The sequence below is a fragment of the Acromyrmex echinatior genome, chromosome 2, assembly GCF_024713525.1.
Source record: "Acromyrmex echinatior isolate Ae372 chromosome 2, ASM2471352v2, whole genome shotgun sequence".
NCBI classification, from domain to species: domain Eukaryota; kingdom Metazoa; phylum Arthropoda; class Insecta; order Hymenoptera; family Formicidae; genus Acromyrmex; species Acromyrmex echinatior.
Window position 1 is genome coordinate 7,167,410 of NC_141853.1, and position 26,475 is coordinate 7,193,884.

Consider the following 26,475-nt stretch of genomic DNA (forward strand, 5'->3'; position numbering starts at 1 on the left):
ATTACTGAAAAATCACGTAAATTTCTTTAATTATTAGGAAATCTCTTTTTAATAATTAGGAAATGTCATTTATATTTTTGAAATTTTGTGATAATTTATAAAAACTAGTCCTCTGTATATAATCTTATATATTTTAAAGATAGTAGGAAATATACGTTGCATATGATAGTACGAAGTATACATTACAATATATAATATATTCATAACAGTCAATTGGGTATAAATGTATAAAGGTATAAATGATAATCAAAAATTCAGCACGTTATTTCCGGACAAACGCAACAATCTCAAGAGAGCGATTATTTCCGATACTCCATCCGAGATAAAAAGCGATTCAAATCTCAAATGCTGCGAACGAGACTGTCGCAAATCGGTTAGATAAAATCACTCAGAAATTCCACCGATTGGGTGATCCGCAAATTCACTCATGACGTCGTTGCTTTTAATTCAATTATTTATGACGAATTTGACAGGCTGACCGGGTCTATATATCCGCCCCATCCTGATGCATGGCGTAACTGCATTATCGCGTTAGCAGTCAAACCGGGAAAGATTGATGACGACGAAAAGTCGAACGCCGCGAAGTAATTTTGATAGAGCTTCCGAGCGAATACCGACGTTCTCTGCGAAGCTGCACTACGCTATCAATGTCTGAGAGCATTTTTTCCTATCCATGGTCAATGCAACGCTGACATCGGAAATGTACGAAAACATGTTGCGAAAGGTGCCAAGATAAATATGAAAGAGTCGATTATCAACATCTAGTTGTTGATTTTTTTATAGGAGAAGAATCTCTTTCTTCTCCCCTCTTTTCTCTCTCTCTCTCTCTCTCTCTCTCTCTCTCTCTCTCTCTCATTTTCTTTCTTGCGGCAGCGGTATCGATTCGCACACCATCGCTAGAGAGCAATATTAATGAATTACCCTTCGAAATTCCGATAATTAACGTGGCGCACTTTATTGGATCGGAAAAGCCATTTCGTGCCGAGATAAAACTTGGGAAGAAGACTGAATAAGTCCATGAGATGTGCATGAAGAAATGTCTCGACCAGAAAATAAATTTGAGAGTAAAACGATTATTATTTGCTTTGTTTGCGTACAGTCACTTTAGTCGATCAATCTTTAAATAAACGATCAAATTTGCATTTGAATAGAGTTAATACAATACTATTCAATTTACATTTTGAAATTGTAATTGAAAACTAGCATTACTGATCTTTATAAAAGATTACATATAAAGATATATGATAATGTCTTTAGAAATTTATTTTTAAAAATGCAATATATATATATAAAGGAAGATAGTCGGGATAAAGAGAGAATAAATATGAAATGCATGATTTTTAAGATGTTCGACAATCTTTTTAATGCGAAAATTATCTTACCTTATATGGCTGCATTCTTTAAAATTTTAATACAAATTTTAAATAAATATTATTTTTATATTTACAATTACTAGATTATACTTATACAAAAAATTGTAATTATTCCAATAAACAATTTTCTAGATTATCATAAGATCTGTTAGAACCGAAAGCATCATAATTCGCTCACATTCCCACTGTAATTTTCCCGAAACGCGTAATGAGATTACGTATAAGGGAAATATGAAATATGTGGTGTTGTAAACTAGCGTGATTAGTATGAAATGTGGTTTAACATCGAACGCAGATGCGGGGAGAAGGAAACCCAGGATATCTGATTTGGCGTCTTTGAGGGACATGGGTCCTTTGTCTTGACGATCGTCGTGGTTGAATTGAAGCCATGGATTTGGTCGTCGTAATGGGTTCACTTCCGCCTTCAAACATTAATTTCAACCTCTCTTGTGTGTGTCGTTCGATAAATCGATAACCACAATAAGAGAGGGATCTTGTGAAAGATTAATGTCTTAATGATGATATCTTCTAATTCTGTCGGACGCAATCAACAATTTCACGAAGGTTCTTTTTGCTCACAGAAAGTTTTTTCCTTTACAATTTGTTTTTTTTTTATTCGACATTATTTAACGATGTGCGCTCTCCGTGATGTAATAATATTTCACGATTAACTTGAACCAGGTTGCATGCAGTCGATATATCACGGGATTAAAAATAGCATTCCGGATCCCGGATATCGATGCTTTCATAAAGTCGACCGCCGGCCGTTCCTTAAATCATATGACATGAATTTAAAGGACGCGGATCCGTGCAAGTCACTTATCTTACTAACCAACCAAAGCGGAAATAAAAATATGTATATGATGATTTATGATGGGTTGTATGAGAAAATCGTAGCAGCTATTAAAACTGCGGCTGCTGAAGTATATCCTATTTATCTGATTACAAAGAATAGCATCTAAATATATATATCGCAGATTTCAATAAATCATTGGTTCGAATTTAAAATTACGCTGATGTTGCGGAATTGAGATATTCAGTACGATTCTATGGTGCGGAAGAAAGAATGGTGCCTGACACACACACAGGAGATATCCAGCATATTTCTCTTCCCATTTGTAATAAAATGCGAACTGACATCGATTCCAAGGTGCTGATTTGTAGTTCTCCCAGGGAAACATTTCTCATTACAATTGTATGCGGAAGGCAGCGTGGACGCTATCATTTATTGTACCGAAACTACATGTCCCGACCTCAGAATCCTCACCGATGGACTTGTGCCGACCACTCATCTTGGCAACGAGCAGCGGTAACTACCGGAGTCCGCCGACAGATTTGGGTTATCCGACAGGTCGGTCCATTGTCCTCTAGTTGTAATAGGCTAAGCAAACGCGTCGCCTGCCACACGCGGGCTAATCCGCTGTTTATTTTATTGAACTATTTATGATGACTCAAAGGACATGTATAGAGACACTTGAAATACTCGAACTGAAAAATAGAAAATCTTAATTATTTTGAAATTTAATTTATTATACATATACTGTATATATATATATATATATGTGTGTGTGTGTGTGTGTGTGTGTGTGTGTGTGTGTGTATATTTTTTATTTAACTCTATTATCATACATAACAATCTCGTAAACCATTTTTGGCAAGCCTAGGTTAAAATAAAATTAGAATTTTAGATAGATTTTAAGTATGAAAATAAATTTAAATATTTAAAAGTATAAAATCCGATTACAATAGCAGCATCCATAATTTAATTTTATAGAAGCTGTCGTAAATTATGATCTTGAGATGCCATTGATTATTGCTTATTGGAATTTTAAAATTATCTAATTGTAAGATTAAATTTAAGATAACTTTTAATATATAATTCAATGATGTATATGTGAGAATACAGACTCTTTTTTTTCTCCAAATTATTAGTTTTCTCTAAATCATTTTTGCGATATGAGAAAATTGCATACACTGTCTCGTTAAAATACATCTAATCCTCTCTTTTCCTCTCGCAGTTTAACTCCCAAAGTATATCGGAAGGTGCTACATGGATCGATATTATGCGACAGGTCCATTGTCGCAGCGTGCAACGGCGTAGCTGTGACGTTTCGCCCGCGGCGCACTAATCCGCTCAGGCACGTTAATTTCGTTGGGTTGTTTATTGACTCAGAGAGAGAGAGAGAGAGAGGGAGAGAGAGAGAGAGAGAGAGAGAGAGAGAGAGAGGAAGGAGTGAGAACGTGAGATGCACCGAAACCGCCTGTATGTGTCGAGGGACTACGCGCGCGCTCGCATTTAGTAACTCCATTAACGCGTTAACAATCGGCGGCGAGACCAGCACAGGTTATCGCTGAATCGCGCCCTAGTATAATCGGACGATCTCGCGTGTCCCGAGATAGCGCCGGCAATCACGCTTCGTTCCATTCGAATGGTGATACGAAACGAGCCAACACGCAACGTGGAGACTCTCCCCGTTATCGCTCCACCCTCCATAACGTGTATATATTTTTTTTCGGTTCCTCTCTCTAATTTTTTGTCCTCGTTGTCAACGACCTTTTATGATCACTTTGATCCGATAGCCGAAACAATTTTCGTCGCGCGACGAACTTCCGATTGTTCCTATTCTGTCTGGTATGCACGCACACTCTCTCCGATAATGCGCACAATAAGATTCTGCGTGATGCCATAATTTGAATAACGTGATATGGCGGGTATAATCTTGAAAAAAATCATGCTTCTTGTTTTTTACTCCGCAAAAAAGAGATGATTTTTTTATTATCGAACCAATGCTTTACAATGGCGTGTGAAGATATTAGATATGAAATATATATATTTTTAGCTTTTATATGAAAAGATTAAGTGTTATATCATTTCTCCCATTCTCGAATTAAATACTATAGATGTCGATACCAAATTATCTTTTATTTTTTTTCAATTTTTAATTTAATTATTGTATCAATCATTTCTACTTTTGAAAAATGTTACAAAAAATTCTAATAGAAGATTGAAAATCATATATTATTTAGATTATATAATCATTATAATTTTTTAACTAAATTAGCAGATTACCGAAAACGCGAATTATCTTTATTTCATTTTGCATATTTTGACTGCATTAAATCATTTCTGTAATAAACAAAATTCAGTAGAAAATTTAAATAGGAAATCTTATTTTATATTGTGTGTTATTTTTGAATTAAATTGATAGATACCAAAACAAATTATCTTTATCTTATTTTGATTGTCAAGTCATTTATATTTTTTTGAGAAATTTTGTGTAATAAAAGAAATTTTATTTTGTGTAAGAAATAGAAATTTTGTTTGGTTCAATATCGTTTTGCTAATTTTTTACTAGCAATTTTTACTGACAGTTTCCTATTTTAAATATATTGGAATATTATGTATGGCAAATATTGTTGTGTAATAAATGCGAATAAATTTATGGACTAATATTTAACTTTTGTTTTAAATGACTACTCGCAATATTGAGTCTGTAATACTTTTATGATTAATCGTTTCAATCTAGAAATGTGTCAAGTCGTATGAGTGATAGCAGAGTCATAATTGCCATTTCGTGTTAGATTTATTGAAACAAATATATATATATATATATATATATATATATATATATAAATAATAAAGATAAATCTAATCGTTTCATCTGCTTTGTCAATACAAACCAATACTAGCTTTTATATTGCATTTATCGAATTAGTATCGAACTAGATGTAATACCAATCTGGCGGATATACGAAATTTAACATGATATAACTTTATAATTTTTATCTGCAAATTAAATTGCCCCACAAATATTTTGACCAAAATCAAAATGCATAGTATTATGACAAAGTAGCGCAATGCTCGAAAATAACATTTGCGGTTACACGCGGAACTTTAGACACCAAATACCGCAACCATAACATTTCATGATGTTCGAGTAGCGTGAAACAGAAACTGAAAAGCCAGACAGGATATACCTGACCTAACCCTTTAGCGAGAGATAACCAAGTACTGGTTGTGGTCAGTCACCCATGGAGGTTACACAAACCTAATGTTACTCATTGTATCCTTCACCAATCCGTTTCCGGAATATATTCTCTTTATTGAATAGATATAAAACAGTGAAACGGATCAATGATTAAGAAGGCGTTCAGTTTTATTGACTTTGCTCTTCATTTAGCAGATAATACATTTAATAATAGAATATTTAATTAAATGTATTTTATAGAATTCAGAATATTTTTTATTTTTCAACTGATGTACCAAGAAGAGACTTTACAATTTCATCTTTTAATTTCACACAGCCATCCATTCCTTGATAATTAATTGCTAAAATCCGATATCTAAATACTATTATCTAAATACTATTATCTAAATATACATTATTTTGTTATCTTTTATCTTAAGTATCACAATCTTTTTAATCAAACACTACATTAATTTACATTAATGTCACCTGTATCCAATTATTACACAGTTTTAATTGTTTTAAATACTATTTTTCCTTCGTATTCTCTTTTTTAACCTTCTCTCTAGAAACGACGTCTTATCATTAAAGAAACAATTTTTTTAATTATTTTTGCTAAAAAATGATTTGTAAATAAAGAATCTGTTGATATATTACACTATCGATGTATATATATTGATATATGCCTTTCTAATAGAAGTACTATGTATTCAGTATACAACGCTACATACATTTCCATCTTCCTTAAATATAATTTGCACTTAAATATAATCATCACGAATTTACTTCGAATTTAATTTTAATATGAACGTTGCAAATATGCTCTCTCTAAAGCCAATAATTAATTTTCCATACTTTTTCTGTATCTTATCTTCAGCTTTTTCTTCTTTCCCTTCTTTTCCTTTTCTTTCTTTCCACAATTTTCTTAGAAGTTGTCTTTTATCTAATACTTATGTTTTTATTTTTTTTTTTAGATAACTAATAAATAATATTTAATTAAATTTAAATATATATACAATATCAATATAAATAATGAAATATAAATATATATATCAATATAAACAATAAAATATAAATATATATATTATTATAAACAATGATTATTTCTAAAAATGTTATGTAATATCGGATTAACACATTGAATGTTGCAACAGATAATTAATAGAAAACAGTAAAGAACAAAAAAAAATAATTTAAAAAGTTTTCGTGTGTTTATACAGAAACATGTTTTCGCCCGTTTGTCCGCTTTTTCAAACATGTCTTCAAATATTGTACGAATATACACTGACATACCGCAATATAGCAACATACTTCTTTCAAATGATGCACCGATGGTCCACTGCACGTAAAAGGATGAGAGAAACGCTGACCTACATACATCATACAAACTGCTTCTCTACACGAGCACTGCAATAGAATCGACCTCGTCGGTTGTTCTGTCGAAATCTCGACGACGTAAACTTTCCATGTCGGGTATGCCTTTCATCCGAAACTCTCATCCAGTCTCAAGAATCGTTTGAACCAAACTTTCCTCCCAAATCACTACCGGACGAGACTACAATCGTTTTCGGTTTTGGCCAGAAAAAAAAACAAGATTCTTTTCAGTATAATTTTACTTATTTTGTTCGCATAAAACGTATTTGAAGCGATCAAAGGTAATGCTTAAAGAGAATATAGGGAACAAATATACGCAAATCCAGAAAAATAATCGTCATTGAGGTATGACTGAAATATACTCAAATCAGTGAAATGGTTCCTACATAACCAAAAAATTCCAATATAAATACCATCTAACCAGGGAAGGATTGCGCCAAGATCGTACTGAATCGTCGTTTCGTTCTTCGTTCTTCTGTATTTCTCGTGATGATCTCTTTAATGACGTACTCTGAAATAAATTCAACTTTCATACAGAACACAAAAGAAGAAAAGCAAATCCATAATAATTGGTCTACCGAGAAATTTCACATCAATCTAAAGTTTGAAGCCGATTGAAGTACCTCAAGTGGTTTAATGCTTTCGGACGAAGCGATCTCTTCCGAATGCCTGGAAACATTGAAGCACTAGATTGTAGCCGAGAGCTGGCAATCATACTGCGGCGAAGTTTCGCCACTTGAAATTTCCGAGCATCTTGTCCAGCTTGCCAACGCTCGTGAAAAGTCTGCAAATTAATATTATTATGTAAACAAAATGCTGTAACGGAAATTAGCATATTTATGTCGACGTAAACGCGACTTTGCAATTTCTCTTGCTATTTATCTTGTTTAAAATAGAAAGTTTAAAATAGAAATACATATAATATATTTAGATACATTTCCAACATGAATCTTATGTATTATGTTATTTAATTGTTATAGTTAGCAAACAATAGGATCAACAAATTTATCTTTATATATATATATATGTACATATATATATATGTATATAAAAGTACTATAAAAATTTAATTTTATTGCTATGAAATATGTAATGCGTCATTCCTATTTTAACACTGTTGTTAAATATATTTTAGTATATTTTTGTACTCTTTAGAATAATTGTTCTAATTAGTTAATTATCCGCATGCCATAGTTATAGCAGAAATTAAAAATTGAAAAGTGCTAATTATTTGCGATAAATTCACAAACGCGAATATTAAAAGAGATATTCTTCTCATGATGAAAAGAGAACAATTTAATTTAATTTAATTAAGAATCTTAATTTAATTATATTAAGATTTAAAATTATTTATCTACATATTTATCATTTGTTTCCGGGATAAAAATGTATAAGTTACACGTAATCTGATATTGCGCATTTATATGCTTCACAAGGCAATTCGATAGAAACACCGTGATTGGCCGCGAGGTTTATACCTAATGTTTTATGCATTCTCTTTCTACAATGATCTTAAAGCATCAACAGAGGAAGGAAACAAGCAACCCATCTGAGGAGAATGCGGGCAAGTCTGCCGCATTCCCCTGGAGGTTGAGATCGTATTTCCGGCTCTCACAATTTTACTATTTATGCAATATTGTACTCGGTCCCATCGGATCACAAGATAGGTCGTAGCATTTGAGCAGGGGCGAAGTTACTAAGTACCGCTAAAACCAGTTCTCCATTTCGTAAACTCTGTCGTTCGTTAAGCAGTAACGATTGTAATTGCGGGAAATACGAAAATTATTTGCGGGAAATATAAATGCTTTTTTTACTTATATTACATGTATTTATATTAAAATAATGTATGTTATGAAAATAATTATTTTAATATTCATTTCCAAGAGATAGCCTGGTCTATTATTTCTTTTTATTTGTGTATTCTTTGCTTTTGTGGAAAAATTATAACAGTTTTGCGCACTGAGGATTTAACAATTAAAGTTCTCTAATGAAATTTGTTTATATTAAAATATCAGTGAAGTTAGAGTGGAAGAATACACAACCTGTTATCTAAAAGAGATTTTCTGTTCTCGTTTGACGTCATATTAAAAACAAGATGCAGCAAGATGTGTCTCATCCGTTGCAGATTATAATTAAATTTTATGTCATGTTTACATAACACATAATTGCATTCTTTTTAATACTTTATGTTTAATTAAAATAAATTTTATGATCACATTACTGTTTATATATGCATATAATTGATATAATAATATATTTCACTTTACAATTTTTTGCAATTATATGAAGTAATAAATATGTTTCCATTTCATGTGGTTTAATGTAATGGTCGTTTATCTTTTTCGCTTTATTTGCACAAAGTGTCGATGTATCGAACAGGATTATTTTAATATGACATATCTCCGTACCAAATCTCTTTCCTCACGCAATACATAGATTGCTATTATTTACATAAGAGCAATATTTTGTACCTTTACCATTTTATTATGACTTTTTTTATATCTGTAGAAAAATTATTTTGCATGCCCATCAAGAGGCATTAAAAATGCTTGACGCATTATTTTTAGATGGGATCCGATCGGTTATGTTAATCCAATTTATATCAACTCAAATATATATATATATATATATATATGTGTGTGTGTGTGTTGATATAGTTCCACGTTTTTTTTAGCAATACTTATTTTAATTAAAATCCGATATATACCTCTCCAATACCAATATATATCGTCATGAATGTGTCTACCAAATTAAACAGATCTTTTTGAATATTTAATTTGGATACTAAATTAAAGTATTTTTTATGTTAAAAATGCAAATATAAGTATATTTTATTTCATTATGTTTCATTTTTCATATTTTTTATCATATATTTTACCTATGTTTTATTTTGTTATTGTAAAACTCATAAATAAAAAAATATTGATGAAAATCGATAAATAAATAGCAAAACTTTAATAAAAATTTATAAATAAATAATTAATAAATAGTTATTTGAATATTTATTTACATTTCTGATTGTGTGTGTCAATTAATATTTGTGTTTCAGATATCGTGGATCCGGCGACGTGACTTTCACGTTTTAACAAGCTCGATGTTCACATACACGAACGACGAGCGATTTCAAGTACTGCATCCCGAGGGCTCGGACGATTGGACCCTTCAAATAAAATACGTCCAAGAAAGAGACAATGGGACGTACGAGTGTCAGGTAATGTAACTCCCTACATGAACAACCCTACGGGTTAATTGATTCAATGTATTTTAACAAGTGTTTCTCAACTTTTATCGCACGATGTATCATTCTAAGTTGCTCGTTTTATTATTGTCCGCTGTTTCTCTTTTCTTTCTTTTTTTTCGAAGAGTAAAACTAACGAATCACTTGCATTACGCTGATAACATACCATTTTTTTTCGATTTATTATTATTAATAATATTCGCCGTTGGACTCCCTAATATAACTTCCAATTTACTATCTTTGGATGTACATTTCTATCTTCAGATCGAATGTATATTTCAATAATTACATGCTACATGAAAGTATATGAGCGTATATCAAGTGATGTACAGATGATGTTGCGTATATACAACGGGAGTAATAAATCCTTCTATTAATAATTCCAAACATCACTAATTATGCGCACCGCAATGTATGCGTCATCAATTTGGCATTAAGTCGATGTATATTCAATATCTAATGTTATAAAATATTTATCATTGCAACAAAACTTATCCTCTTTTGTTAATATAACTGATATTTACTGATATTTACAATATTAGTAAATTATTTAAAGAAAAGTGAAAAGAGATAATGTTTGTGAATTGTATTATTTTGTTCACATACGAGACATAAAGTAACCTAATCTAAATTGAAAATGTATTGGACCGGAAAAAAATTTCATGAGGATGCTCTCGTATAAAAATCACTCTAATGTGAACAGAAAATAATTTCGATGTCCAGTTAATGGCTCCGTAATTAGAGAACTAATCCGAACTAGAGAATTTTTTCGTCGCTAGGAAATATAATTACGATATTGAGGACACTAACACGTAAATCCATATGACGTGAGCAATACGGATAAACCGTTCTTGCTGCATATTCATACATTTTTCCGGCTAATGGAACGGCAAACACAAACACTCGCGGCAAATACGTGCGAGCGCGAAAGAAATCGGACAGCGTGAATAACGAGACATGATGCCCATTTGCGTACGCTGTCGAGTAAACTCTGAAAACCTGTAGCAGTCTCTGACCTTTCTAAAGTTTCTTCGGGTGAAGGCCCAAGTTTGGGATAGCAAAGTCGGCCTCTTATGTTAATTTCGAGGTGCGAATATAGTAGCCACAAAACTTTTTCCAATGAACTTAGAAAACCACCGTTTTCGCATTGCTCGCTTTCTCTATCTTGCTTCGAAGTTCGAGAGACACTTCCGGTTCGTTGTCGTAACCAGCGATCTTTAGAGACTTTTAATTAATTATCGGCAAGTGAGTAAAGGATAGAACATTATCCTTTGAGCTCTGTATTTTTTGCGAAAATGTCAATAAAAATGTTTCAAAATCAATCATCAAATTCTCAATCATAAAGATCATAAAGTCGGAATTCATTTAAGAATATAAAGCAGAATAAAATGTAGAATAAAATATCTGTAATAATAGATGCACACAGATATTGTGTATGATTTAATACATTGGAAGAAATGAAATGATACATAAAACGATTAACAACAAAATCCATTTATTATAAAATAACGTTATAATTAAATGATATACAATAATGGAAATTAATAAGTATTCAATGTACAACGTAATATTAAAAGCCGATTACATCATTGAAATTTAGATTGTACTTTTAGACAATAATATAATTATAATGAAGCTAATGAATATTATATAATAGATTGGTGCTAGTTACTTAAATAATTCGTCTATAATGACTTAATCGGAATACAAAATAATTTACGTTACATTGTACAGGAATCTTTATTTTTATTCATTAAAAGTACTTTATGAATTATTTCGAAGCTTTTTCATTTTACGATCAGGCATCCAGAAATAACTCGAACAGTTAATTAACTATTATTGTACTAAAGTTTATTTAAAATTATAACGAATTATTTGAATGATATATTAGGTGTTGGAATTAATTCGTAGCGTTTTTTAATGAAAGAATGTTATTTATTTCACATGAGCATTAAAAAATACATTAATGAAAGTACTTCCCATCACTTGTAAAACGCTACGAATTAATTCCAACACCTAATATATAGCATTGTTAATCGACACCGATATGAACCTAGAACTCAACTTTATCAAAAATAAAATGAATCATAGCGCTTTTGTAATCGGCAAAGAATTGATTTTGAAAATAAATGAATGTCTACCAACTATTGCTGAATAACGCGGCGTTCCATCTATTTGATCATAGAAAGAGAGAAGAGACGAGTGTGATTTTATGGTCCCAATGAATCTCTCGATACCTCATTATGCAACGAGGTCATTGAGCGTGGAAATCACTGTGTCACAAGGTCGATAATACGTGGGTGTCTTCCTGAGTAACGTGTATATTATAACGCTCGAGATGAGTATCGCCCACACAATGTCCACGACGGTCCGTCATTGCGGTTTCTAATTAAAAGTCATGAAGGGATAAACGTCCGAAGCGATTGCTTGTCTCACAATGACGAACCGCATAGTCTGATAACGGATTACTCGTTAATCTTAGCGTGTAACAGTGTCCCAAGCACACACGTGTATCAGTTATTATACCATGCACTGAATTACAATTCCTCATTTCTTGAATTCGCGTAATCGGATTTGTTTATTCCAAATAAAACTAACTATTTAAAGCGACATAAAAATTAATTATAGATAAATTTGCTTTTATACAGATCATATTGCCATAATTTTCGATATCTTTAGTAAGTAAATCGGGAGTAAATCGGAATTTATATTTTGCATGAATAAAATTAAATCATATATGTATGTACGTGTGTAATAAGGAGAGTGCAAAATTGTACCGGATTAAGATAATTGCTTTCTGAAGTTCTTGCTTGAATATGAAGTTCATCACGACTACAGAACTTCGATAATTTGACTGCTAACAATCATATCCTTAATGGAACATGCACTTTTGGAAAAGATCCTTGATTCATTGAACATGATCGAATGTTATCGTTTTTCCTGTTTTTTCCTTTATAAATTACATTCTCTTTTCATAGATCTTGTCTTCGAATAATGTTTACAAGATCGGATAAATGAAGATGACGCTACGCAACAAAAAGCATCAAAGATGGGAAAGTTTCTCGCGAGTTCTCCTATCTCCGTTATTGCTCCAGCAAACATTTTAGCGTGAAAAAGCAGCGTAGCTATCACAAACGACAGATATAGTGCGGTGACCATTTTATTGCGAACGTCGTGGCAATTAAGTGTAATTGAAGATGGAGCGATGGAAAGCTTTGGAAGTAATCGAGACCTCACTACTGCGCGCGTGCAACGTCTGTAAAAATGCGAAAAACGGATAATATGTACTTTCATTGTTTATAATGTATTTTTCATTTTTTTTTTACAAAATTTTATTCAATTAAAATTTAGAGCGTCTTTTTCATTGAATATGAAGTTATTCGACACATAAAAAGTATAAATTGTTATTTTACCTAATTTGGAAAATTTAACAGATGAAAATATAATTAAAATTTTATTACATACTACATGCACGCACAATATGCACAATTATGCACGCAAAATACAGCTCATTTATAAAGATTTTAATTTATATTTATTTTATTTATATTTGCTTATTTTTATTCGTAATTTATGCCACTATAATATTTCTTTATAATTTATGCCACTATAATATTTCTTCGTAATTTATGCCACTATAATATTTCTTCGTAATGAATTTTATATAATATTAAAAAAGTAATAAAATTATCCAAAAATTGCTGCTCTCGTAAATTTGAATGCTTCTCCATAGTTTTTATCATTTTTACATCATTGGAAGATACAGATTTATCTGACGCGCTGAGATATTTTAATTTCAAATCTCCAATACTTTTGCGTTTAATAATTGAATATAGAGGAAACCCCGGGGTCGGTTGAATATAGGGATAAGTAGAATAATCAAGACATTAAAAACAAAATACGCGAGACACGCATAAACATGTCTGAGCACGCAGCAGCGATTGTTGCTAAGTCTGCTGTAACATCTTGTTGCGAACACATCTATGATAGAAGTTATGCCACAATTTTAAAAAATCGTACACCTAAGTAAATATTTTTTATTCTTAAAGTTTTTGTTTTACAATCGTATATGTCTGAAATATTTGATTTCTACTTAGATAGTAAGTGTAGTTCTTACTTAATAAAGTCCAACAATTTTTTTGTTTATGTGTCTTCGTTATTGTATATTATTAATGTTTTTAAAAAATAAACGGATAGGGATAGTAGACTAACCACAGTATGGAACTGTATGACTCATTTAGTGACGACTCTTATAGTACTTACTCAATTATTCCTTCAAAGAGATTTTCGTCAGTGGTAAATGTTATAAGTTTAGTTCCCTCATGTCCAATCTCGAAAGCTAGGCTTATTCGACGTATTTTTGCACGAAATGAACAAATTTTGCAAAAAGAAGTATTATTTTGTCCTGCGAAGCGAATGTTTGTGTTTAAAATATATTTTTATAAAAGTTTTATTAATATGTAGCCAAAGATGTAGCTTAAAATACATTAATCTTTATTTTAATAATCTTAGTCGAATTACTCCCAGGGCTAGTTGAATCAGATGGAATGCATTAAATGTATTTTTTTTTTCGTATTAGTTATTAGTTTTCTCTTATTATTAAAATATTATTAGGTAGTCAAATGTATGTGGTAACTGGTGTAGAATTCATTTTTTCAATAAGTCTTTTAATTTCGTCTGTAAAAATTCGAAACTGAAAAATGAGTCTATTAGTTTACTTATCGCCAGGTAGAACTGTTGAAAAATACGAAACAAAATTGTGCAATACTCCAAACGTCTTCATCGCAATTACATGGACCATGCAAGCCGGAAGCAGCGACGGTATTAAACGCCGGGTTTAATTACACGTCCAGCCTTACGACGGCTACAAAAAGAAATTAATTAAGGCAAACCTTGAGTTGTTACGTAGTACGTAAGTCAAGGTACTTAACTTTTTACGCGTCTTCGAAGGAGTAATGGAAAGCTCGTTTCGCGCTTATCGCAGGCTCCGTCGTAGCCGCAGCTGGCTACGGCTGGGATTGCTTGTACAGCTACAGCTGCACGGAAAGTGGGTCGCCTGTGAGACACACAACACGAGAAGTCCCTTCGGCGCTGAAGATAAGTACTTTCTCACCTTGGCTCGTGTCGAAGCAAACGCAGTCACGATCGTGGGGCTCGTTAAGCTTTCGGATGAAGTTTATGCCCGCGCTGCGAAACGTTGGGCTAAACCGAGATTCTGATAGAGGTCAAATTTGGCAGTTAATCTCAAACGAAGCCCAGAGATTTATGTCCGACAATACGCTTCGTGCGATATCTTACTTTGTTCGGGATTAAAATACGAGCGCTCGCGCGACATTTCATTAATTCGCGAAATTACATTGATCATTAATTACGTAATAATTTAGATATCTCATTCGTTCTTGCCATAAACATTAGATTTCTCTTAACTTTACTTATTACTTATACGAGCCACTTCAGAATATATCGTTATTACTATTAAGGAATATGCAATCAAATTGAAATAGTATTGTTGCTATGCTAATGAAACATGAATTTATTTTACTAATATAATCTGCAAGTCTAAATAGTAAAAGTACTACTGTAATTTAACATTTTTTTGAAAGATAATTATAGTAATTGTCTATAATTTGGTTAATGTTAACTATTTCGAAGTCAAATCAGGCCATTTAATATCCGGCTATCTACGTATCCTTAATTTTATACCATTTCAACGAGCGCTAATGCAAAGCCATCATAATCGCGACTTCTTGTAGTAGTGAATACATCTCTTAAAGATAAGAACTGCGAAAGTAGTTCAGCAGAATCGTTAAGCTCTCAAAAAGGTTCATTATTAAGCTTTCAATGCAACAATTTGTCATAGTTCGTTCAACGAGACTTGTATCAGATACTTATCTGTAAAAACTAATTCATTAGTTTTATCTTTCTGATGTAACGACATGAGTCTAGCATAATATGAGTATTTCTTGCGTTAACTGAAAATGAACGCTTCGACTAATGTGCCGAGTTTAATTGAGCTCGAACCACTGTTGCATATTTTCGCAGTCGGAACTTTCAGAGCGTACGGACAACATGTGGGCACCACTACGTGTTAGAAATTTACGATACGAAGAATATATAGCTGCAGGGCTCTCTTGTGTTCATGCGAGCGAATGCACGCATAATTTGGCTAATAAAGTAGGGATACTACGGAACATAAAGAAGCTCTAGGTGTTTAAAAAGGATTGAAAGAAAGAAAAATGACCAATATTTCGCGAAAATGAGATAATGAAAATTAAACTAACAGCTTAATTTTTAATATTTAATTTGTGCATAAAATAATGATTTAATAATTTCATGAATTATTATTATTAAATATCACGCGTTCGTTAGTGCATTTTCTAATATTTTTATATTTTAGAATTATAATCTATTGAAGATTTACGGGATTTTTGCACATTTTATGTTTAAGTTGCGACAAATTACATGATCTTATCTTACTTCTAATGAATTTTGTTTTAATGGAATTTTTAATCGAAAATTATCTACGAGAACAAAAAACTGAATATTTAATAACTGTAACAAAAGATACAAATACTATTAAGGATATTAAGAACAAAATACTGTAAATCGACATGAGTGATATTTAACAAGGTTTAAATATTCTATAGCAATAGTATAGTACAATAAAATCGATCACGCTTATACATTCCGCCCATTTGCAAATATTGCAAAAGAATCATCGAAATGCATGCGTTTTGGTGGATAGGCAAAAAAAATATGAGGTCGAAAAAATTTACAAATTGGGGGGGTTCTTCCTCCCCTCCTCTCTCTTTCTTCCTCCTTCTATTAAAAAAAAAATGGTTTGTTGGATTTATTTTACAATTTATAGGCAAAAAAAGCATTGTTGGAGTTTGACCTGTGAAACACTTTATTGAGTTACATAACTCATTTTTGTGAATAAATCATTAGTGGCGAAATCAATTTTTCAGTTACCAATATGCCAATTTTTTTTCTCACTTGTTAATACGCAACGTAACCAATATACCAATTTTTTCTTGCATATGTAGTGTTTTCTTTCAATTACTTGAAATAGTCTTCTTGATAAAAAATTTATTAAGTTTTTTAATTAAACATAAATTTTTTTATTATTAATAATAAATAAACTTTACAATATCTAATGTGAAACTTACATACCTTCCATAAAAGTTTATGTATATTTCGAGTGTTTCCGAAATACATCGAAAATATATTATGTAACTGATTAAGAATTGTTTGCATAATTAGTTTAGATTTCCTTGCTGGCAGTCTTTTTTACAATAGATTTCTGTTTTATACGCCAACACTTAATCAAACGTGAATACCGCGTCCGCAGCTGGCGTTACCTATTTACGACAAAACGATACTAACCCGCGACTGGGTTATAAAACTGGAGCATTCACGTTCTGTAGATCCCATCAGCATTCGAGGCGTGTAACAGTGCGGCGGATGAAATAAATCTATATCTCTCCGTATACCATGTAACGGTCGGTGAACTCTGTCACCGTTGAGAGAGAAGAAAAAAAAGAATTGTCTAATCTGATCGCACTTTCGATCGAAAGGGTTCCCGGGATTATCGTCAAAGCATGATGCCAATTTTTACAGTTCGCCGAGACGGAGAATGTGCACCCCTTATGCGCCAGCTGGAGCACAAATAACATAACTACATACAGTATGTTACGTAAGTCGCGATTCCGTTGAAATCGGAACAAGCGTTTCGAAATTCGTGTACGACGAGCGGGAAGTCAGCTGGGAAATATGGTACGTCGGATAGAAATTAACGGATGAGTATCATCTGCTGGCAAACATGATTCGTCGTCTATTACGTTGAAGAGACGAAATTGGCACGAGATGGCATATAGCGAATTTCATGAATTTTATTCTCTCATATATTTAATCCGTAGATACATTTGCGAAACGTAAAACAATGAAAATAAATACGGAGACGATTGAGATTCAGTCTATTAAAAACAACGGGATATCTTAAAAACATTTCCATTGAATTTCGTTTAATTCGTTTTGTGCGAATACGACAAATAAAAATAATTCTGCTAAAAATATATATAAATAAATACAACCGAATTGTATTTATAATAAACATATTATATCCACCAAAAGTAGAATGAGCAAATAGAAACACAGAGGGTAACTTAAATTTCAATCTTTAGTTGAATGATAATTTAATTTAAAAGATGTGTAGAGACAGAAATCCAATTTATAAATTACATTTAATATCATCTTTTTAATCGAATTTAAAAAGGAAAAAATGTAGAAAACTTTTTTCTGTAATAGAGGATATGAAACTGTATTTATTAAAAATATTCAACGAAAATTCATCGGAAAATATTTATCGAAGAGACGGTAGAAAAACAAGATAATATACAGACTAAGCAAATTAACGAACGAGCATCTAACTTTCCTAGTCTTAACTTCAATCTTCATTACATTTGCAGTAAACAACTTAGCACGCGAGTAACCTAAATAACACGGTAATATGAAAACGGATAAGCTTACACACCATTGCGAGGCAGCTTTGCGAAAATAAAACAATAATGGTTTAATGCGTAAGCAATACAACAGTGCGGTACATTAAAGTTGTATTCGAAGATAAACATAGCTACAAAACGGATGATCATACGCCAATATTAATTTAGTAAAATTACATTATGCCCTTTCACGAATCGCAATGGTAATTACCGACTTCTACATATAGTTCGCCTGCAGATATTTGAGATAAAATTGCGGCGAATAAGAACGTAACGTTTACATCATAATTATTATGCTAATTGATCGAATTTAACATCGACATAATATGTATGTAATATTTCACATTAAAGTCATGTGACGTGCAACGTAAATATTGCGTGTCATCATTAGAATTTTCGTAATTGCGTTGTTATTTATTCGTTCCGTTATCATTTATACGCCAGTAATTGTAATAAATAAAGAACAAAAATTTCTTTTAACATAACTCGCTTGTCGTTTGTTGCATTTATCCGCACAAGCAACCATCAACATAACTAAGTTAAGTAACACAAATGTTACGAAATAGGACGAGGGAATGAGAGTTTATGGGATAGCTTCTCGAAAACTCGCTAAGCAAGAGGACCTACGGGAGTTGAGATCGAGTTTCCGCGATTGGAGTTAAGGATTAAACGCACAATAACGCATTTTAGTTGCGCGCGCGCGCCAGTTTTGGATGGAGAAGAAAGGATAACTTTCGCGATACGCGCTTTAACGGGGCGAAAGTAACGAATAATTGAGTTAAGCGAGAAGAGAGAAAGCAATTTCCTCCGAGTTTGCGGACCTTTTGTGAAAACCCGGCATCCCCGAGCATCGACGCACCATTGGCTTCGTACTTTGACGTCCTTTCGTCGATTCGTCCCAGGTTCATATTATTGCACGAGCTGAGAATTTTACAAAATTTCGAACATTCGAGCGTTATTAGTTTTGAAGAATAACAGCGATATCGTCGTCATCGTTTATTTAAAGGAAGATTTATAATCGATAGAATAGTGCAAATTGGAACCGTTATATAACATTTCGAGATCGATAATGACATAAAAAAATTCTTATCTTACTAGCGAATGTTCACATACCACTAAAATGCAGAATCTAATTTATAGTTCCCGATTATGATATTAAAAATTTTAAATTTTAAAACTTAATTATTAATAAATGTGATTCTGAAATTGAGAGAAAATGAAATTATTAATGAAATAATTGATTTTCGAGAAAATTGAGACATACAATGTTACTTCGAATTTTGATTAAATTTAATTGAATCGACGACATATGTGTGTGTGTATATGTGTGTGTGTGTGTGTGTGTGTGTGTGTGTGTGTGTTTGTGTGTGTATATGTGTGTGTATAAAATAAGTATTACAAAATAGATCGTTCAAGAATAAATATAATATAGTTTTTCTCTGAGAGATCTTTGAATAAATCACGAGAAACTTTAATATAAGTATCTAAAATTGATATTTGTCAATACAGGTATTAATATAGTAATAAATACAGATTGATATGATATAAATAAAGTCATTAAAGAGAAGTATTAGATGTATATATATATGATCCTCGCGGTTAACTTTAAATGATGCTAATAACACGTATTTAAATTCCCACATCCAATTATTTTTCCATTAGTAAAATTGACCTGCATTTCGAAAGCAATATAACAATTCACAGTTAAACAATTAATTACATTTTTTATTGAAAATGAACGCTAAAAAGATACATCACTGTTTCACTATTTTCATCGCAATAAATTACCACTGAAGAACCAAAATAAATTTTTGGGACATTGGAGATAGTATTGTGTTGAAAAGAACGTGCTAAAATTAGTTTAAAAGATTTAAAATAGTGATTTCGATGTGATGATAAATCACACTGTGAAGCATTTTTTGTTGCGGTATCCATATGTTAACTAGCTAACTAAAAAGATAACAAAAAGTGATAGACTTAAAACAAATACTTTGATTAAAATGTTTGTACTGTTCCTCTTTTACGTTAAAATATTTTCAAGAAAACCGCGTGAATTTATTTATACACCTAATATATATATAGGTACAAAGATTAAAAACAAATAACAGTTTATATTTTTGTAAGATTTATATTAAATAAGAGAAATAGTCTTATTTGGTTGAAGCGGATTTAGATGCTTAATAATATACATGTGCAAATTGGAAATACAATTTTTTGCAATAAATTCTTTGCAGGTTTTTAAGGTTTTTAGGATACTTGTTAGAAGCATTATTAAACTGACGATCAATGTAATTTGAGATAATAATATTTCAGCTTCACTTTGCGATTGAATTTTACATTGCAAAAATTTGCATATAAGTATTATTAAGCAAAATTTGCTTTGACCAAAAATAGGATAATTTCTCTTATTTGATTTATTTTTATCGGTTTAATTTCTACTTATAAAATTTATATTCTCTATTTAAACTCATATTTTTTTACTCATAAATTAAGCTTTGAAGGAACTTTTATCCACAGTAGTTGTGCTTCTATAGATATAATGGAATTAAAAACAGCGCAATTTTACATTCATATCGCTCCGGCATACTAATTTAACGAAAATTAACGAAATTATAGGACCGCTCACAAATTCATTGTACTCTAATGACGGAAAGCGAGAGCGTGGAAGGTTACTGATTAAATCCGCCTTTGATTCAATTGCTAGACGCGTGCGATAAAAGTGATAAAGGGAACACGAATGGGGAAGGGCGAACAAATTTGAAATTACAGGGTGGCCGCACGTCAATCTTTCATGCTCACCGCTAATTTAAACTTTTCAATCGGACTACCTTGTTACGCACCACGACAATTTCGACGTCTTTAACAAGCGATTCGTGGAATTATTAATCCAACGAGAACGACAGCATACCTATTATATTCCCAGAAATTTTTACTCACGCAATGTTTGTTAAATCGTATGAATATTTTATCTTTTTTGATTAAAGACCTTTTTTTTTATCAATTATCAAGGATATATTTTATATTTTATGATATTGTATTGTAATAATTAAATTCGTTTAAATTATTATTAATCTTTATTCAAAGTTATCTTGTTCCTGCAAAATGTAATATCATTGATTTATAAAATTAATTACAAAATTAATACATTTGGAATTTATATAAATCTAACGAATTTGCGACATACATTGGGAATTGCTTAAATTACCGTAAATGTGAAGTTTTCATCTTCCGGTTATATATTATCCATAATAACAACTAACTGTCCAACATTTTGTAGCATGACAGTTATTATTTCTGTAAATTTTTACTCATCAAATGCCGCGTAATAATTTATAGAGCAAACGTTTATTGTAGACACGTTTATTGCTTCTACAAATAACACGTACAATGAAAACTCACCATAGGCACTATAATCATCACGTATTAGCTTTTTGTACGTGAAATAAATGATCAATTTTCCGTGCGACTTATCATCACGAGAAAGCAGCCGGAGTTCACTGAGTTTTAATATCGTAATGAATAATGAATAACTAATTCCCTACTTATTTCGCTCTTTGATGATAATGGTCCGATCTTCTCTGGTTGTTTAATATCATATTAGCGCGCATTAAAGGTCCGCAGTATAGAGTTGTGGTAGTTACTACATCATTTGAATTTTATAATACTCCGTCAGACTGCGATGCGGAAGTCTTGTGGGAAAAGGAAGATCCTCATGCCATAAGCAGTCCCGGACATTTTCCTGCCTCGTAACAGAATTAACAGTTATGCACTCTCGAGCCTGCATATAATGCTATCATGGTACTGTAGAACAATAATAGCTCGGCGCTGTAGGTCGCTGATGCATGGCAGATGAGAAATTGTGATTTTCCGAAATTAATTAACGCTATCGGTTTTGATCTTGTACAATGTACATCATGGTTCCTTGGCAAATTGAGTTGCTTCATGTCACAGGAAAAATATACGTTGCACGTCGATCATTCAACAGCATGGAAAAAGGAGTCGAATAACTGGGCAGGATGGGCTAATAATAGTGCACGTGCATTATACGAGTTTCCGTCAGAGTAATGAAAGACCTATCATGCGGACCATGTCGATCATGTCCCGTTGCTTTAATTCCTAAAACTTTCACCTATCACATTTGTTTCGACCAGCAAACCGTGATGTGTCCATGCCCTAAATGTTTATTTCTGTGGATTTAACAATTTCAAATAATTCACTAAAAATCATTTATTTTTATCGAAGCAGCATATTTCTTTCATTATTTTTTGAAATTTATTTCTAATTTTTATGAAATTTTTCTGGAGATATAAACGCGTTACATCTGGTTTTATGCGATTTATCTAGTTTATCTTCTGAAACTTTTACACAGTATTTAATACATATAATCGCTTTGAAGAATTATACTCGAAGAATATGAATTATTTTTTCTAAAATTTGTCAATGGAGACACATTATCTCTTTATATAGCGATCAATTCGGTAAAGAAAATCATTAGATTAATAGCGATCGACGCATAGCAATTAAAATACACGGCATAAGACACCGAGTAATTTCATTTCGTTGGAAACGGACGTTTTCCGACACAAACTTAATCCAATAACATCAACTGACAACGAAATTTTATCACGGAACTTACGCTTCATAAATCCTATTATAATAATAGGATTAGTTTGGCGCTGCAGTAATAGCGTGCATGTATGTGATCCGAGGGAGATTTCTTTAATTTCCGTGAGTACACGTTGGCGCGTTGGCGTGTCGGAAGCAACGCTACGATGAAAGAGTAATGAGTCGACAGAACGTATCTCATCCGCAGGAAACAGAAGGCGGAGAATCATTTAACATTTAAACCAGTTGACGAAATTAATTCAGTATCGTCCGTAGTGTCCTTTTATCGCGAGTTTGCATCGCGTTGTTCGCTTTGCGTCCCGCGCTTTACTCTCCGCGTTTTAATTATCGGGATATAAAAAGAAATGTAAGGAGGCACATTAAAAGATATTTAATAAAGTGTGAAGAGAAAACTTGGGGACATTAAAAGGTATTGAACGATCCAATTTTACAAAAGCACACCATTACGAATTGCATGGCAAAATTAACCTTAACAAGTCTCCAACGAGAGATTTTGCTGTGTCTCGAGAGAGAATCTTCCAAGCTAGCGAAATGTCCTTAATCGTTTCATGTTCTGCTCCTAGCTCGCTTGGGACCGCCGTAAAGGGCCTGAACCGGTGATGCAATATCCCGCGATGTTGCCGCATTTTACTCCAGCTCGCTTTTTAAAGACGATAACAGCGACGGGCAAAATATAACCAGCAAAGACTGACTTTGTCTCTCCGCGATGTAACAAATATCGTCATTCTTGTTTCCATCCTTTTTTTTGGAAGAACGAAATGCAATCAGCATCTTGCGTGTCGCTTACTCGATTTGTATGCACAATAATTTCGAAATTTGCTATTTGATTACGTTATCCAATTAAATTTGTAACTTCATTCGCTCGCTCTTATTGTAATTACCTGTTAACTGACCGTTATTTATAGTGCGATGATAAAATAGAAATGAATTGAATCCGAATCAGTGAAAATCGTGATAACTACGCCTTTGCTCGTCGTTCACCTCTGCAGAGCAAAATTGATAATATCGATCCTCAGAACGAAACGGGGTCGACGTCAAGCTTTTCAATAAATCGACCGTTACGAGGGCACTTTTGGCGTCTCTTGGAAAGCGGGGAAGCCCGCTCGAGGCGAAATTTCTTTGATTACCAGGACACAAAGTTGCGTCCTTCCTTCGTCGCTTCTTCTGACCCATCTGCCGCACGGCGTACAATGTCAATGATAATACTTACGACATGGCGGATGGATACGTGTGCAACGTGCATGTATGTATTTGCGACGCCTCCAGGGAAACTTCTGGGACTTCAAAGAGCCGAAGCGCCTCTGTATCTGACGCTCAAACGCAAGTCTCTCTCCGACCGACTTCTCTCCACTTCATTCCATCTTTCCATCTGCCCGCAGCTTCCGCCTTCGTTTCGCCGGCAGTAGCGAGCGTATAACACCATCCTGATGATGGAAGTTTCGTCCGTTGGCGCGGCCTTTACACCTCGTTACGAAACGAGCGCATGAAGTATACACGAGAGTCCCCGTTACATTATTCCATGACTTAAATTGCATAGATTGTATAACATGGTGAAGCAGCACGGGAGAATAATGTACTCCCGTCGACAAAGGAAGAAACTATTGTTGGTGATGAAGTCGGCGAACTGACTGGTTGTGTTGAACGAGTTGGTTTCCTCGAAGCAAAGTATCTCGGGAATATCATTTTAGCCTTTTATCGTATCATAAAAGTTGGCACATTGTCGAACAATAGAAAATAAAATATAGTAGAGATTGCAACAATTGTAAAATGAAATATTTGATGACGTACATAGTTTATAAGAAATACATGACATATAAAGAAACGCTCTCATATTAAAAAGTAATATAAATAGAAGAGATCATCCCAACAATATATATTACATATTTTATCACCACAACATTATATATCACAAACTTTATCTATAATAGTATCGTAAAAATAGATAACATATTAATTTTTTAATATCGAATGGTCATAAAATTAAATTATCGAGTTTTGATACCTTTGATTGCTTTTGCTACTGATTTAATTAAAGCATATAGGTAATGTTCGTTGTCGAATTTAGAATTTAGCAGTTGTTGGATCAATAATAGGTATTCATTGTTCAACAGGAGGAAAAAGTTGAAATTCGCTGTGCAGTACTAATTGGCAAAGTTTCTTGGATCATCAATAACGAAATTTAACCCAATTTACTACTTGTTTCTGACGAAATGTATCTAATTCACGAGCGCAGGCCCATTGCGTCTACGTTGCCGCGCCGCGTTTACATTATGACCGAAATCGCACATAACACTTGATAAACGCGGCCAATCTCGTTCCGTTAAATTTCTTCGCAAGACATTCGGAATGATAATGTCTCGTCATTAAATGTAGCAATCCGGCCATTTGAATGTAATATGGCTGAGTTAAGATGGAACTACGCTGAGAAATTCAGGCAGTGTGAGATCCACAAGCTGCAGAGCAAGTTAGTCGACCGTAAATCCGGGTGCAACCGCGGACTTGCCATCAGCAATCTTTGAGAGAACTTCCCCTAGAGTTTGGATGCACGTGGAATGGTGTGTGGCACAATCTGCGCACGTTGATTACACGTTATGCGACAATGTCTTGCGGCGTAACACTGTTTACGAGTATCTAATATTTATTTAATAATCCATTTAACAAAAATTGATCTTAATTTATTTACAAAATAATAATGGTAATTTGAAGCTTATTTTAATTATTTTGTATTATTGTAATATTAATTAATGAAACATTCGTGCGATTAAATTATACATACACACACACACACACATATATATATATATATATATATATATATATATGTGTGTGCGTACGTGTGGTAATTGTTTGCCGGTATTTAATTTAAAAAGTTATAAACTTTTTTTATTCCATCAATATATATTTGAAGAATTTATATACTTAATATCCACGTATATTTTTCCTCGGTAAATAAAGCACAAAATATCTGTGCGTTTGTCAGAAGAAAAATGACTTGAAGTAACGCATGCAGAAAAGTACGACACAAAAGAGTTTCTCGTAAGACTTAAAAACAAAAGACAATTCCTTTTACAATAGGTACAATTCAGCAACATGTGCTCTTTTCGTTCGCCATCTCACGTATACTTACCTATCTACCTACATACCTACCAACATATAATACACTTTCAAATACGAACTACGCATCCTTTGCAATCCGCGTTATATCCCGGGCCAACGCGTCTTTCTTCTGTAACATTTCTATCTTCTTTTGCTTCCATCAGTAAATTCCTGAACACGGTTCTCTCAGTCGAGCGTAGCCTGCAGCGTTGCTGCGATATTGCGAAATAATTTGAAATGTCTCGCTTCTATCAAAGCGCTGAATCGGATTAAACACTGAAGATGACAGAACTCTCGAT

General features: G+C 32.8%; 1 protein-coding gene across 5 annotated transcripts in view; it reads left to right on the forward strand.

Annotated features, from left to right (window-relative positions):
- The window catches only part of dpr12 (defective proboscis extension response 12), a 294,159-nt gene that overhangs the window by 177,963 nt on the left and 89,721 nt on the right, over positions 1 to 26,475 (forward strand). For all 5 annotated transcript variants that reach the window (XM_011069767.2, XM_011069770.2, XM_087416828.1 and 2 more), the window contains one exon: positions 9,765 to 9,926. In XM_011069767.2, the coding sequence (XP_011068069.1) occupies positions 9,765 to 9,926 (162 nt within the window). The remainder of the gene's footprint in view (positions 1 to 9,764; positions 9,927 to 26,475) is intronic.